Source organism: Carettochelys insculpta, chromosome 3 (assembly GCF_033958435.1).
Source record: "Carettochelys insculpta isolate YL-2023 chromosome 3, ASM3395843v1, whole genome shotgun sequence".
Taxonomy (NCBI): domain Eukaryota; kingdom Metazoa; phylum Chordata; order Testudines; family Carettochelyidae; genus Carettochelys; species Carettochelys insculpta.
The window spans coordinates 207305894-207322429 of NC_134139.1; the positions used below are offsets into that span (position 1 = coordinate 207305894).

The window sequence follows — 16536 nt, forward strand, 5'->3', positions numbered from 1 at the left end:
CTGCATGAGAATGCAAAGGTGTGCATGTGTGATACCTTTTCAGGCAAAGCCTAATGGGTAGCAAGTAAGCCATGAGATTTGGTCTATTGTAAACATGTAGTTGTAAAATCACAATTTAAGCTGACACTTAATGTGGGAGTTGTGAGATCTCACCAATGCTCTGGGTTGTTGTGGGGGACAGGGCAGTCACCATAGCTGCATATGACATTGATTACACAGGGCTCCCTGGTTTAAAGCATTGTAAAAAAAAGGAAGGGAAGGGATACTGGTTGAGCTAGTTTGCTGAGTGTCATGGCCCTGCCTATGCCTTGGCCATATAACTATAAGCCTGGCTTCACTATTGCTCCCCTGATGGAAAAATAGAGCTGGATCCTAGGGTGTTTGTAAAACCCCCCATGAGAGATACCAGGAGCTGAAACCACAGAGTGGTAGCTGAGGCCATACAGAGCTGAAATCACAGGGTTCTGCCTTAGGGTGATCCCAAACAGTGGGGTTGGGAGTGATGGTGGCAGGCGGGTGGTAGGAGGAGTGGTGGACGATGGCGACTGGTGGGTGGCCTGTAAGGCTACGTCTACACGTGCACCCAACTTCGAAATAGCTTATTTTGATGTTGCGACATCGAAATAGGCTATTTCGATGAATAACGTCTACACGTCCTCCAGGGCTGGCAACGTCGATGTTCAACTTCGACGTTGCTCAGCCCAACATCGAAATAGGCACAGCGAGGGAACGTCTACACGCCAAAGTAGCACACATCGAAATAAGGGAGCCAGGCACAGCTGCAGACAGGGTCACGGGGCGGACTCAACAGCAAGTCGCTCCCTTAAAGGGCCCCTCCCAGACACACTTTCATTAAACAGTGCAAGATACACAGAGCCAACAACTAGTTGCAGACCCTGTATATGCAGCACGGACCCCCAGCTGCAGCAGCAGCAGCCAGAAGCCCTGGGCTAAGGGCTGCTGCCCACGGTGACCACAGAGCCCCGCAAGGGCTGGAGAGAGAGTATCTCTCAACCCCCCAGCTGATGGCCGCCATGGAGGACCCCGCTATTTCGATGTTGCGGGACGCGGATCGTCTACACGTCCCTACTTCGATGTTGAACGTCGAAGTAGGGCGCTATTCCCATCCCCTCATGGGGTTAGCGACTTCGACGTCTCGCCACCTAACGTCGATTTCAACTTCGAAATAGCGCCCAACACGTGTAGACGTGACGGGCGCTATTTCGAAGTTACTGCCGCTACTTCGAAGTAGCGTGCACGTGTAGACGCAGCTTAAGAGATGCGGCGGGCGGCTGGTAGGAGCGGTGGCGGACGACAGCGACTGGAGGGCTATGGTGGGCGGCCGGTGGCAGCAAGGGGAGGCTGCAGACAAGTGGACAGCTAGTACTGCCCTGGTGATGTATCTGTGGGCTTTGGGTTTGGGACTGCACCGCAGAGGGTACACCCTGTAACTGTGTGTGGGGTAAAAGGCCAAGAGCCCCAGCAAGAGACTGGGTTCTACTGCATATGGGGATGGTATCTGGGTGAAGGGGGTTTTGTCTCTTCTTTGCTTAGATATACTGCATCTGTCGCTGTAACCTTGGGGTAGGTTATGGTCATTAAACAAGCCATTTCTATCTCAGACTCTGTGCTTGCGAGCAGTGGGGAGAACAGCCTTACAGGCACCCAGCACGGGGGTGAAATTGTCCCAGGCCACTGGGTGGGGGCTCGAGCCGGTTCGTTGTATCCTTGACGGGAAAACCCCGCAAGAGTTGAACCCGGCCCTTCTCGCAGGCATCTGGCATTAATAGAAGTGTTACACTTACATGGGATCTCTTTCAAAGGGGATAGGTTTTATTTTGGGAGGTGGGTTATTTGAATTGCTGCACGAGGGAGGATTTGCACATGTGAGTTACAGACCATTCTGCTGTGAGTCGGAGCTTAAACTCAAAGCACAAGGTGCAACCATGACAGAAAAGTCTGGGACACATGCCAGGTGCAATATTAAATCTGCACATTTATGCTTGGCCCATTCTGACTTTGGACCGCAACGTAGGTCATCTCTAGGCTTATTCTGAACGGAAGAGTGGCGGGAGAGACGAGCCAGCGCTGAACCAACTTGGCAACGATTTGAGTCACGGCAAAAAGATGATTCTGCTGAAAATGACAGTCTTGCTTCTCAGCACAGAGGGCCAGCCTCAGCCATGTGAATGTGTTATACAGCTGAGTTAAGGTGAGAGCCTCAGCCATGTGATTGAGTGAGCTGTCCAAGTAGAGGTGCCAGCCTCAGCCACGGCTCTCCCTGCTCCAGAAGTAGGGGGCTTTTCCTTCAGCAATGGGTTACCCTTTGAGGGCATTTCTAGAGCAGCTCACTGTGCCCAGGCCTTGAGCCTACCTGCTGCCAGGGGGTGAATTTCAAACAGATAGAGCCTTTCAACTCACAGCCACAACCATTTTTTTAACCAGGGAATTATCTGCAAACAGACTGAGTTTTACAAGTTTCTTGGTAGCAGCGGATTATCGGGGAACAAACTCGCTGTCTGGAAAGGGAACAAGGAGGGTGAAAATAGGTGAGGATAATAACCACTTCCAAATCTATTTCCCCACTCATTGTATGAAGTGTCTATGTATAGTTTTTTGTCATGCCTGTACTGAGTACCGGCACCTAAGCAGCCCCAGACACAAGATTGGCTGGGGCAGGGGTGGAGAGGCAGCTGAGTACTGACTCTGTTAAAAACACACACACACAGTCTCATAAATAGTAACAGAGATAGCCGTGCTAGTCGATACACTATGAGAAAAAAAACAGTCCAGTAGCACTTTAAAAACTAACAAAATAATTTATTAGGTGATGAGCTTTTGTGGGTCAGACCCACTTCTTCAAATCATGGCCATACCAGAACAGACTCAATATTTAAGGAACAGAGAACCAAAAATAGTAATCAAGGTTGACAAGTCAGAAAAATTATTATGGTGTAGGAGCTTGTTCCAGCCGCTTCATGCATCAGCTTGGTATCACAGTGTTTCCAAGACCGGTGCACAGTTAAGCTGGTTTACAGGTCACTTACCCAGGTCCAAGGTAAACAAATTCTACAAGATAATGGGAAAAGTTATGTAATGAAGGGTGATAGTGTATCCACATGTAAATCAGGACTAAGCTTATCTGAGTTGACTCTACCTTATAGCATTACAAAATTAAACCATTTGGTCCACATTTCAGTATGAGAGGGATATGTAAATCAAACAGTCCAGCAGGCCATGGAGAAAAGGAACATTTTCAGGTGCAATTGGAATGCATATACAGGCCCAGATCCCCATTTGGTTTAATTCTGAATAGCTCCATTGAGCTGTACTGATTTCCACTAGATGAGGCTTTACCCTGGAGAACTGATTGAGGTCATTCCACATGACTGACGCTGCAGAGGGGATGACTCGTGCAGGGATAATGATAAGGCCACAGAGAGAGACAGGGAAGAGGAGGGTAACAGATGCATGGAGACAAAAATGGAGTGATAAATAGTTGTGTATATTAATTGCAGACATGTGATTAGATTAGATTGTCTTTTTATCTCACCCTTCTTTAGCTTAATTATTCAATGGAAATTTATTAAAATGACAACTCTAAAGCAAGAGAAAAGTAAAACTAAGTCAGCTAATGTAAAGTAAACTTAAACCCACAAAGGGATGGTAAGATGGAGCTTGTCTGAAGCCAGCAGCACAGCCATTCAGGGCCACATTGACAATTTTGAAATCTGGGTACCCGCTGGCAGAAAGTTTGTTACTTTCCTTAAATACATTCATAAATCCAGGTTCGACTCTTGTCTCAGTAAACTTAGCCTGCAGTAAACCCCACTGAATTCAACTCAGCGTAAAACCAACTGGAGAGAAGACTCCAGCCAACACTGAACTGAGGCCAGGCCACATTAACTGCATTCTTGAGCCTTAACATGCTAAATTTTTCCTGCTTGAATTTACAGCTGGTGAAAGGAACGGCACAGGCAGACTGGGGTCAGCAATTCACCCACTGAGCTGGTCAAATAAAAGCAGCCGTAGTCCTGCTTCCCCCTTTCATAGCACCAGTGCCTCAGCTTTGATCTAGAGGGGAATTCAGTGTCCATCTGTTTTGTGTGCCCAGGTATGTATGCATGGGCATCATCTGAATACCTTCCACATTCTAAATGCAGGCTTGCTTGCTCTTACTGGACTGACTATCCTTGGGAGGATTGTGGGGTGTGTAATTGCAATAGGAAAGCTACGTTGAAGATGTCATACCTTTCATCATGGAGGTGCTGAAGTCCAGGGTCATTCTGGTGAAGCTTGAAAGTGAACTCCCCAGTTGTGGCATAGCTGCTGGGAAAGTTGTTTCGAGTTCTCAGAAGTCCATTGCCTGTTGAAATGTTGGCCTCTTCTAGGACTGTAAACAGTGAGGATTGTGGATTTTGTGCTGTGGATTCTAATAAAGGGAGGGTACCCAGGAGACCTGTTAAGACTAATTTTCACTATCCTGGCCTCAGGTCAGTCCACCTGTGTATCCGTATAGATCAAAGTGACTGCTAAACATATGAGTGCGTTTGGTGTTTCAACCGTATTTGTTTGTATCGAAGAAATTGCTATGTATCTAAATATGTATGCAGAAGTTTAAACTGCATGAACACCAGTGGAATGCTATTTATATTGTTTTCACTTCTCTGTTCCTGTTGTAGTGGAACAGCAAATATTTACACTATATACACTGTGTATCTAAAAGGCCCTATAAACTACAGGTTGAACCTCTCTCATCCTGAACTCTGTCTGGCCACATCCGCAATCAGGCATGATTTTAGTTAGCCGGATGACCACTTATGAGGAGTGTGGCCAAATTTCAAGTGGTCCCATAAAGCTTATTTACAGCCACCAGTCCTGGCACTCAGTGTGATGTGCTGTTATTTAGCTCTAACTTACCCCAAATGTCTAATTTACCCCTAAGAGCCCAAGTATCAGAGAGGAAGCCATATTAGTTTGTATCTTGGAGAACAACAAGAAGTCCTGTGGCTCTGAAACCACCCCCGCCCCCACTCATGCATCTGATGCAGCGGGTCTTTGCCCACGAAAGCCTATACTCTAAAATATCTGTTAGTCTATAAGGCGCCACAGGACTTTTTGTTGGTCTCTAAGAGCCCAGGAAATAGTGGAAGTGTTGGCAAAGTGCTAGACACTATTGACCTCCTGTCATATGGCAAATTTTCTTGTCTGGCACCAGTCAGGTCCAGAGGGCACCCGACTAGAGAGGTTCAACCTGCACAAAGAAGACTTTGTGTGATCAGATGTCAGAAGATTCACAACGCGTTCCTCACTCTTCCCCAGCAAAGGAAAAGCTCACCTGGCAGAAGAAACTTTACAGGTGGTTACAAGCAGCATTCCCTGAAAGCTGAGCGCTTGGTCAGCCTCCCAGGAGAGATTCAAGTGCCACCCAGCGGATCAGCAGCGCGCCCACAGCCACCCACCAGGGGCATCATGCATTTCTCTGGGTGGACGCCCCCAGTTGCGCTACAAAGATGTCTGCAAGAGAGACCGTAGAGAGGTAGATGTCGAGCTGGACAACTGGGAAGAACTAGCAGATGACTGCAGCAGACGGAGGCAGGGGTTACACGAGGGCCTTCGGAAGGGCGAGATGAGGATCAGACAGCTAGCAGAGGAGAAGTGAGCGCACAGAAAGCACACTAAGGACTTGCCAGACACCCGCCACATCTGCAAGAGATGCAGCAAGGACTGTCACTCTCGTGTGGGTCTTCATAGTCACAGTAGACGCTGTAAATGAAGTCCTCAGTTGAAACTTTAAAGGGCGCGATCCATAGTCTATGCAGACTGAAGGATGCCTACTATTACTATTACTACTACTACTACTGCAGAACTGCACATGCCTCAGTGTGCAAACTGCCCGTGGGCACCCAAGCAAGGCAGCCCTCAGAGCTGGCTACAGAGGCCAGGACCTGCTCCTCTGGTGTGTGTGGCCCCAGCAGGCTGCTCTGGCCCCATAGGCCCCCATGCAGCAGGCTGGTCTGGCCCTATGGGATTCCCACCCCCCCCCCCACACACTTGCTAGGGTGCTTGGGATTCCCCTACCCCACCTTGGGCCCCCTTCCACCAAGGGGCTGCACGTGCCCCCTCCCCCTACAATGGGGCAGCCCTGCTCTGCCCCGCCCCCACCCTGCCCCAGGCAGGCTCAGGACCCTCTACGGCCTGGGTGTGGGGGAGGGGGGAAAGGTAACGAAATATCACGTGACCCCAGGCCGCGCCTGTGACCTGCCGGGCCCCCGCTGGGCGGGGGCCGACGCGATGGCGTCACCAGGCACGCCCGGTGGGCTGATGCCGGGGCGTGAGCGTGAGGCGGCTACGGCAGGCGGCGGGGGCCAAGTCAGCCGCGCTCCGTCCCGCCAGTCCTCTCTCGGCTCGGCGCCGTGCGGTCGCAGAGCGGCTGCTCCCCGCGCCATCGCCATCGCCATCGCCATGGCCGTCTACGAGTACGTGAGCGCCGAGCAGCTGGCCGGCTTCGACAACTACAAGGTGCCCGGGGGGGTGGAGCGGAGCAGAGGGGGCCGGTGTATGCGGAGAGCCCCGGTGGGGTGGCCCGTGCGCGGGGTGGTCTGGGGAGAGCCGGGGGGGTGGCGTGGGGTGTAGGGGGCCCGTGCCTGGAGAGAGCCGGGGGGCGTGGGGGGCCCGTGCGCGGGGAGAGCCCGGGAGCAGCTTGTGCGTGGGGGGCCCGTGCGCGGGGAGAGCCGGGGGGGTGGCGTGGGGGGCCCGTGCGCGGGGAGAGCCCGGGAGCAGCTTGTGCGTGGGGAGCCCGTGCGCGGGGAGAGCCCGGGAGCAGTTCGTGCGTGGGGAGGAGGGGTCTACACGAGCCCAGGCTGACGGGGGGCCGCGATGCGCGGCGGGGCGGCTTGGCCCCTTGCTCTGGGCGCGGGGGGCGGCGGTGCCTGCACCGTGCCGGGCGCCTGTCCGGGATGCGGGGTCACTGGCTCGCCCCTTCGCTGCCGGCCCCGCGGCAGCCGCCGCTCCAGGAGGTCCGCGACGGCGGGGCGGCTCCTACCTGCCCCAGGCGGAGGGACAGGTTCACCTGGAGCCGCCGTGGGGGCGTGGTGCAGTTCTCCATCTTCCCCGCGTGCGGGTGTGTCCTGCGTGGCGGCCGGGAGGGGGCGGTGGGTGCTCCGGCCGGGCCAGGAAATACCTCTCCTCTCCCCCTTAGCTGGGCAGCACCTCGCCTGGCTAAGGAGCTGCAGAGGGGGAAGATTCTTCCTTTCCCCTTAGTGTGAGCACGCTCTGAACCCCGTGTGTGGGTTGTACCCTGAGCCGGCCCACGGGGCTTGTGAGGTCGGATGAGGAGGCAGTGAATTAAAAGCAAGCCAAGTTCAATAGCTGGAAGGGCTCCCTTTTTCTTCCCCAAAGAACTCTCGCAGTGCATAAGGTTTAATGTATTATGAGTCCACGGAAAGAGCTTTTTACTTTAGTGGGATTGTGCCTATTTTTTTTTTTTTTACAACTGATTTTTATTAATTACTCCCTCCATTCTGCATCAATGGTGAAACTAGACTGGTTAAATTCTCCTTTTGCTTATTTTCACAATCTGGTTCTTGAGAAGTGGGTCTGTCTTATGAAAGCTCATCACCTAATAAATTATTTTGTTAGTCTTTAAAGTGCTACGTGACTGCTTTTTTTGTTTGTCTGGTTCTTGTGTGCTGCTATATTCCATTTAATTTTTTATACAGCACATAGTGATTTATCTGTTAGTCAGGGTGACTTCCTTCCCTACACGATTATTCCCCCTGTGTGAGGATGCCTTTCCAAAACCATGGCACCTCTGGCTAATAGTAAAGTAAAGGGGAGGAAAGAAGTGTTCTTTGCGCACGGGCTGGAAATGTTGGGTAAGGAGCAAGTTCCACAGTCCTGGGCCAACCACTGAGAGATTCAGTCTCCTGAGCAAACCACAACAGAGAACTCCTGTGCCTGAAGAGTAGAATTGCTCTGTCTTTTGTAGGTACTTACATGGCTTCCATTATCATACGAATGGCTTATTTGTGCTCTCCACATCCTTTTGATTTAGGAGTGTGCTAATCTCCATTTACAGGTTATGAACTCTGACAGACCAGGTTAAATCACTTGCTTTAAAAATATCAAGTCAAGTTAAGGTTTTGAAAATTTATGTTCATTCAACTTTATATTAAAATTTATCAAATATTAAATGTTTAAAAATGCTGCAGTGGTAGTATATCTTAGATGACTCTTCTAAAGCTGATATAGGCACAAATCATAAGATTGAAAATGTAGCCTGTGAGTCTGCATTAAAAAAGCAAAAGCAAATACGTAATGTGATTCTCATGAATAGTCTGATTTCTCTGGGGCTGTGCTTATTGCATAAGTGTTTGCACCTTCAGGGGCTAAAATTATATCTTAATTCCCAAGAAACACGCGCCCCCCCCACCCATCCCTGTAGGTTCAGTATGCCCCATAACTTTCAGATGTTTTCATATTGCTCCTCTGACATGGGGAAGCACAGTTTCCACATCTGTAAAATGGAAATATCTATTCCCTTCCTCAAGTTTGGTAGCTGGTGACCAAAACCAATTGGGAAATTTCATAGAACAGATGGTATCCTTTTTTGCTAGTCTCTTTCTTCCTCTTAACTTGTGCTCTCTGAGACAGCAGCACTGAGGAAAATGTGGTAGCAGTTTGTCTCTGCACTGAAGCAGACAATGGGACCTCCCTCGAGTGGGTTTTTGGATGCTACAGCAACTCTAATCATAGTAAATTTGAACGGAAGTTTCAGGGAAATGTGGCCTACTTTTTATCCTATTTTTAACATCTGTTTTTGTGTGTGTATCAGCATCCTATCCTTTGACAATGTTGGTGTGCAAATTGTTTCTGTTACTCTCTGCTCCTTTGCGTACCAGAAACATGTAGCTATTCCAGGGTTATTTTCAGAAAGAGTTCTTGTTCAAGGCCCAGTGCAAGCCAATGCTATTTTTTCTGCATGTGAACTTCTAGCATATGCAAGCCTGTATTATTACAGATGGCAAAGACACTTGAAAAGTCTGAAGGTCAGATAAAAGGAACCTGCTCAGGCGCACCCATGTACGGCCTCCAGCATCCAAAGCTCTGTATCAAAAGCAGTATTCTGCTGTTTAAAGATTTCTGCCATTGATAGAATGGTTGTGTAGGCATGAGTCTCGCAAGCTTGCCAGCAAACAGTTTAACAATAAGCATTGTTGTACAGCACCATGGGTGTGCTTGCTGCTTCACAGTGATTGGAGACCAGAGCACTGCCATGAGCTACTTAGTCTGGTTCCCTCCAATATTTTAGGGAAGTGTACAATTCATACAGGCTAACAAGCAATCTCAGTGTGTACTCCAAATTGGGTCGTAAGTGGTAAAACACAAATAAATGGCAACTTTGTGTCTTGATGTTGGAGGTGCTTGACAGAAACCCCTTTCTGCAATAACATTAACTAGTGAGAAGTCTCAGAAGGGGTAGCCATGTTAGTCTGTATCTGCAAAAACAATGAGGAGTCCCGTGGTGCCTTAAAAACTAACAGATTTATTTGGGCATAAGCTTTGGTGAGTAAAAACAACTTTGTGAGATTCATGGAGTGGAAATGTGTATTCCTACCTCTGTGATTTCATGAAACATCTCCAACACCAAGACGTGTGTGTGTGTGTGTGTGTGTGTGTGTGTACATGCACGTAGATACAGAGAGATACGCTAGCATATCAAAAGAAAGGAGTCACTTACCAAGTGTCTAGGCCAGTTATTCCGGGTGGATGTTGCTCAATCCCAGCAGTTGGTGGGAAGGTGTGACTAGCAAGAGAGGGAACATGGCCTTTGTAGTGGGATTACCATTCTAAGTCTCTATTCGTCCTAACTTGATAGTGTTGTGTTTGCAAATGAATTGCAGCTCTGCTGTTTCTCTTTGTAGTGTGGTTTTAAAGATTGGTTCCGGGGGCTTTGGGTATGTGTAAAAGGGTGACTACTTTTAAATCTGTTACTGAGTGTCCAGGGAGTTTGTTAAAACGTTCTGCCAGTTTTTGTATATTTCATTTCTTGATGTCTGATTTCTGTCCGTTTATCCTTTGGCACATTGTACTGTTTGGCCAATATATGTGGCAGTGGGGCATTGCTGGCACATGTCACATTGGTAGATGTGCAAGTGGATGAGTCCAGGATGGTGCGGCTGATGTGGTTAGGTCTTGTGATAGCACTGCTTGTAGAGATATGTGGACAGAGTTGACAGCAAGGTTTGTTGCAGGGGTAGGTTCTTGGATTAGTGTTTCTGCAATGTGATGTGGGGTTGCTGGTGAGTATTTGCTTCAAGTTGGGTGGCTGGCTGTAGGTGAGAACTGAGAGAGTGAGGGGTCATTTTCCAGGATAGGTTGTATATTGGCAGTGTGCTGATTGAGTTTTAGCTTGAGGCTGTAGGTAACAGCCAGTGAAGTTCTGTTGTTTTCTTTGCTGAGCCTGTCCTGTGACTTCTCTGTACTCATCAAGGTCTGCCAGTGTCTTTCTTCACTTCACCAGGTAGATATTTTAGTGATGGAACAAAGTTCTGAGAATTCTCGTTAAAGATCTTGCAGTACTTTGGAAGCAGGTTCTTCTGGACCCCAGGGCAGATTTCAGATCTTTTCTGACTTTCCTTCCACCCAACCTTGCACTGTATTGTGCTGAGCATTGACTTCTGAATGTGCTCTGTTCTACTGCTGAGCTCCCCAGAGTTCTCTAGAGGTCTGCAGACTGAAAATAAGCTTCTCTCCATCATGTAAGAAGGGTGCCGTATTGTGAAAAATAACTGAAAGTGCCTGCAGCATACTCTGTGCAGCCGTTCTGAACACACAAGCTGGTCAGAAATGCAGGATGTTCTTTTCGGAGCACTGTTATGATTTAAAACAAAAAAGCAGTCAAGTAGCACTTTGAAGACGAACAGAATAACTTATTAGGTGAGCTTTCGTGGGACAGCTTTCTGTCCCACAAAAGGTCACGTAATAAATTATTCTGTTCGTCTTCAAAGTGCTGCTTGACTGCTTTTTTGTTTTGATAGTATATCGACTAGCACGGCTTTCTCTCTATTACTATTCAACATTCTATGACTTAGTGTGAATTACTGAGTGCAGGATCTCATTTTTTAAAAATTACTCCCTAAAAGTTAAAAAGTGACTTTTTCTCCAACTCGGGGGACTTTCCTGTGCTTCCAGTTGGTGTTAACAATTCACATATCACATTTGAAGCCAAAGCAGTTGAATGGCCAGTTCCTGCTACTCCCACCAGAATAATCTGCATTCTTTCATTGTCCCTCAAGATGGAGGCAGCTGGTATGTGGAGAAGGGGAAGCTTTGGCAGGATATGCTTGAATCACATCTACTTCCCCAAGAGTTAGTTAATCCCCAGAAAAACTATATATGTTTAATGCAATGTTTTTTAAGGCAGATTGGGTGAGATCACCACAATAAAAGGGTGCTGTAAGAAAAGCTGGCAAATCTTTATAGCATTATTAATCATCATGCCTGTTATGACGACTGTAGGATAGAGAAGTGACTAGTATCTGCCAAAGCATGTTGTTTTGCTGATGTCATTGTTATAGAATCATAGAATCCTAGGGCTGGAAACACCTCAAGAGGTTGTAGAGTCCAGCCTCCTCCTCAAAGCAAGTCTGACCCTAACTAAATCATCCCAGCCAGGGCCTTGTCAAGCTGGGACTTAAATTCCTCTCGGGACGGAGGTTCCGCTACGTCTCTGGGTAACACATTCCAGTGCTTCACCACCCTCCTGGGGAAATAGTTTTTTCTTACATCTAACTAGACATCCTGCACTGTAACTTGAGGCCATTGCTCCTTGTCCCTCATTACTGAGAACAGCCTGACTCCATCCTCTTTAGAACCTCTCTTCATGAAGTTTAATTCTACTATCAATTCGCCTCTTATTCTTCTACAAACTAAATAAGCCCAAATCCGTCAGCCTTTCCTTGTAGGTCATGTGCTCCAGCCCTGTAGTCATTTTGTTTGCCTTCTGCTGGACTCTCTTCAATGCATCCACGTCCCTTCTGTATTTAGGGCCCAGAACTGGACACAGCGCTCCAGATGTGGCCTCACCACTGCCGAATAAAGTAGATCTGCTGAAATACATAATACAGAGCAAGGTAGGACTGTAATAGATAGCATGATTACTACTATTACTTAACCCTTGTACTCTGCAAGGAGCATAAGTCATCCACAAGTCTCCTCCACTTCACTGTGTCTTGGCACAAAGCTTCTAGCTGGCTCCAGGAATACCCCAGTTGTCCTTCCGTCTGAGTAGACCCTCTCCACGTTGTCTGAGGTCTTCCTCTTTTGTGTTTTCCTTGCGGGTTCCATGTGAGAGCTTGACGGGCTGGTGCTGGATGATGGTTTTCTGAGAGTGTGGCCTGGCCATCCCCACTTACTACTCTTGAGTTCGGTGTCAATTGGTTCTTGTCCTGCTCTGTTCCAAAGCTCCTCATTTGTGATTAAGGGTTGCCATTTGATGTGAAGTATTTATTTCAGGCATCTGTTTATGAATCACATCTGCAGCTTGTGATCTGAAGACTTCTTAGTACTTCAGGTACTGCATCCATACAAGAGCATGTATTTTACACTTGCATTGAAGATCCTCAGTTTTGTCTTCACAGATATTATTTGCAAACTCCATATGGGATGGAGTGTCTTGAATGCAGCTGTTGCTTTCCCTAGCTCGGCATTAATGTCTCTGAAAACGACACTGGGCTAGCAGAGATTGCTCTCTGCTGCTCTTGAGTACCAGGTTTTTGAAATGCATGTACAGTATCTTCAATGCGGTTTTAGTGAAAAGTGAACTTCCACAGCAGGCCAAATGACTGCCCAGTATAGATAAGCTGCACCTCTGGGGTGGGTAAAGGGTCGCTGGGTACTTGGTAGTCTAAGCCAGGAAGTTAGAATCTTTGGTTTCTTCTCTAGAGAAATTTCCAGAACACACTGTCAGAGACACATGCATCTAACCTACCTGTTCAGTCCAGGTATCTAATCTGTCGCTTCAAGGGACAGCTATGCTCATGCTAGTACTTGCTGGTAGCATAATATATGCACCATTAAAGGCAAGCAGCTGGGACTGTTTCATTGTGTTCTAAGTAATTCAGTTCTGTTTTTGTCTCCAGCGTACCTGACAACCAGATATCTTGATGGCTTTTTGTTCATTGTTGCCGCCAAGATACATGTCTCCGTTCGTCTCTCAAACATGACACCAGGAGGTGTGCTGGGCCTCTCTTCTTGACTAGCATTCTTTTTTGAAAAGACCCTTCTTGATTTGGCTGAAACTGTGTTGTTTTACACTCCAGTGGATTCTTGATTGCTTTCTAGAGGAACTATTAAATCTTTTCTTCAACTGTGGGGGTGAGGGGGGGAAGCAAGTTGCATTTCAAGATAGTTTAGTTGTCTTGATCTTTGCTATATGCACTGCCATAGCAACAGACTTGTCAGAATGATTATAGAGGATAGTTTACTGCTCTGTGCAATGCAGATCAAACTGAACAGATATGTTCATTGTAACACAACCCAGCCTGTCAGTTTCATAGCTACCAAATGACCCCTCTGTTCTGTGTAGGCATTTAGTATGGGTGACTCGGAATGTTTTTAACTGCATGGGCCATGGAGAAGTTAACAGTAAGCTTGTCGGTTTGCTGCTGATCATAGTGAGTGTGTAGGCAGGCCTATGTAAAAGGGGGAGATTTATTGTTGTGCTGAAAGCTTTACAGGGAAGATGGCCAAAGACACACCTATATTCTGAGTAGTTTACAGATGTGACTCATAGCACCCACTACCCAGCAGATGGTTTAGCTCTTTGTGCCAGCAGTTGGTATCAGTCTATCAGTAATAATCTGCCTTCTTTTTCCTGTGGCTTCCTCTCTACTTAGGCAGCTAACTACTCTGTTCCTTGTTTTTCCTTTGACTGACCAGGTAACCATCCCCAAAAAGCCCCTTCATGAATCTGAGCCCTGATTTTGTGTGACAAGAATTGAATGGGAAAAATCCTCTTCTAACAAGTGGGTAGCTTTTCCATGCTAGGGTTGATAGGTAAGCCACCAATTTAAGGCATAAACTTTAATTAAATTAAATTGTATCTAGCCTTAATGACTGTGATGTTTAACCTTTGACATAATTACACTGCTATAATTATATAGTACTGGCATAACTTCCAGTGCAGATGTTCTTATTGTAGAATTAGTGCCTGTCTCTGGTTTAGTTGACATTGCTAAAAACATTCACGCCAGAGTTGATGGTATGTCTTGTGTTCTGCTAATGCAAGCTACAAATGATGTGTTAGGCTGGTAGAGCTGCCCAGATAAATAGGAAAGTTCAGATGAGCCTCTCTTATGGTGAGTTTGTTCTGCTGAGGAGATGCACTGAACCCATGAGCAGCAGCAGTGTGAAATCGGGCCTTCGGGTCTGTTTTCCTGCTGCTGATAGGAGTCTGGGGCAGCTGTGAAACATCAAGAATAGGAACGTTTCACAGTGGTGCTCCTTAGGGATGCTGGATGGAGCTATGGAATTAGGCACAGTAACGTTCGCAGGGGAAGAAGTGTTTGGCTTTGGGTACTGGGAAAGAGGTGGAAGCTATTCATGTCCACAGCAGCCATTCAGACACCTGATAACCTAGGGATGCTATGAAAGGGGGCCCCTGGTTAAGGTGCAGGCCAAAATCTGAATGACTTCCCAGCAAGTGTTTGTGGGGGGTGGGGTGAGAGCTGGGTGGCTTGGCAGAGTTTTGTCTTTGGAACCACCATCTTCTTCATTTTATGTTTTTGTCTCTGGCTGATAAAACTGAATCCTCCCGATAGTAGGTGACTGGTGACTTTTCAACCCCATGCATCTTGCAAAGGGTCTCTGTGTTGCTCTGAAAGGGGCGGAAGAGTAGCATGAGATGTGTACTTGTCATGATCACTTCCTGCAGCCTCCCCCGTGCTGAAAGGCACAGAACAGGGCTGGCTTTGTTCTGCCCCTTGTTTTCAGAGCAGGGATTTAGAATCTTATGAATTGTGGTTTTGGGAACATCTAACAAAGAGACTAGGTGACATTCAGTATTTACACAAAGGCTAAATGGGCAAGTGTGTCCACACTCAGAGTCCCTCTTGGTAGGAAACAGACCTCCTGTCGCAGAGGAGCCTTCCTCACATGGGGTGATTTTATTTGACTCGGTGTCTTGTATAAGAATTTGCATTCTGGTCTGCTCACCAAACTAAGAGCTGGGGGAAGATGGTACCTTGGGTCACTCGTCAGCCACAACTTCCAGCTGTGTAAGAACTGATCGGCTCAAAAAGGAGATCATTCACGCTTCACCCAGGAGGTTAAATGGCTTTACCCGTAGCCCTCAAAATATCTAAGGGTATACAATCTTCACTGCAGCATTAACTTAGATAGCTGACCCTGGTGCCAACATAGCTTAGGTGTGAACAGCCACACTGCAGTCATATGCAAGTGTCCATCCCACTGCATCAACACTGCTGCTGTACTCAGTCTGGGGAGGATAGCCCATGGTTAACACTGCTGCAAGGTGAGCTGCTCTGTCTCTTTCCCAGTGGATTGCTGGAGATCTTGGCTGTCCTTTTGGTCACCTGGGGGTCATGAATAGGAGGAAGGCATTAGGAGGACTTACCAACCTTAACCTCAGCAATGCTTGGGCTTTTGCCTACTCCCCTGGATGGGCTGGTTAGGCCTTCTGTAAAACCTCACCCTGCCCGGGTGAGGGGGGGGTGTGGTGGTGGGGGGCGATGGGAGCTGGGCTAGAGGCAAAACCTAAGAGAGAGCCAGAGTTAACTTTGCAGTGAAGATGCTGGAAAACAGCCTCTCATGCTGACAATTGGGGAAAAAAATGGTTTCACTATTTATTCTGTGTCCAGCAGTTCTTGGAAATAAGATCTCTTCCTGTGGGCTCTCTCTGCTGAATAGCTGTTAGTGTGTGAGATGCTCTAATAGTATGAAGTGTCCTTCCTGTCACAGGGCGTGTAGGTTAGGAAACTACTGTAAGGAACTGGCAATGCTAGCTTCACATGGAGGTGGTCATAGGGATGCTTTGTGAATAGGGAAAATGTTCTGTTGGTAGCTAGACAAATTAGCCTTCAGATCAATACATGTGGAGTCTTTCTGATGGGGCTAACCTCTATGGAAACACTCCTATGACTGTGCTGTATTTCTGCTGCAATAAATCCCACTATAGGTGTCGCTCTTCGCTGACTAACACTTGGTGCTTGGCTTGGCTTGTTAGGACTGTCTGGAGAGTACTTTAGCTCATTATAGAAATCAAAGAATTGTTTCCAGTCCCTGGCTCAGAAAGTGGTTACAAGATTAGGGTTTGCACAGTTGACTTGGCTCAGCGTACTAATACACGGTTCTGTAGTCTTGAGGCCTGGGGACTTGGCTTTGTGGTGGATGTCCATAAAGAAAGCTGTTTAACTCTTCTTTGTCCGTGTTTCTGCTAATGGAGAATTACTCGGAATGAGCCACAGCAAAGCTGGAAGAGTGGTGCATACAAACATGACAGCCCCACCTTAT

General features: G+C 47.6%; 1 protein-coding gene across 5 annotated transcripts in view; it reads left to right on the forward strand.

Moving 5' to 3' along the window:
- Nucleotides 1-6373: 6373 nt before the first annotated feature.
- The window catches only part of SELENOI (selenoprotein I), a 62658-nt gene continuing 52495 nt past the window's right edge, over nucleotides 6374-16536 (forward strand). For 3 of the 5 annotated variants that reach the window (XM_074991498.1, XM_074991501.1, XM_074991504.1), the window contains exon 1: nucleotides 6374-6522. In XM_074991498.1, coding sequence (XP_074847599.1) covers nucleotides 6466-6522 — 57 coding nt within the window. In that variant the 5' untranslated portion in view covers nucleotides 6374-6465. The remainder of the gene's footprint in view (nucleotides 6523-16536) is intronic. The other 2 variants (XM_074991502.1, XM_074991503.1) reach the window with 2 other exon arrangements.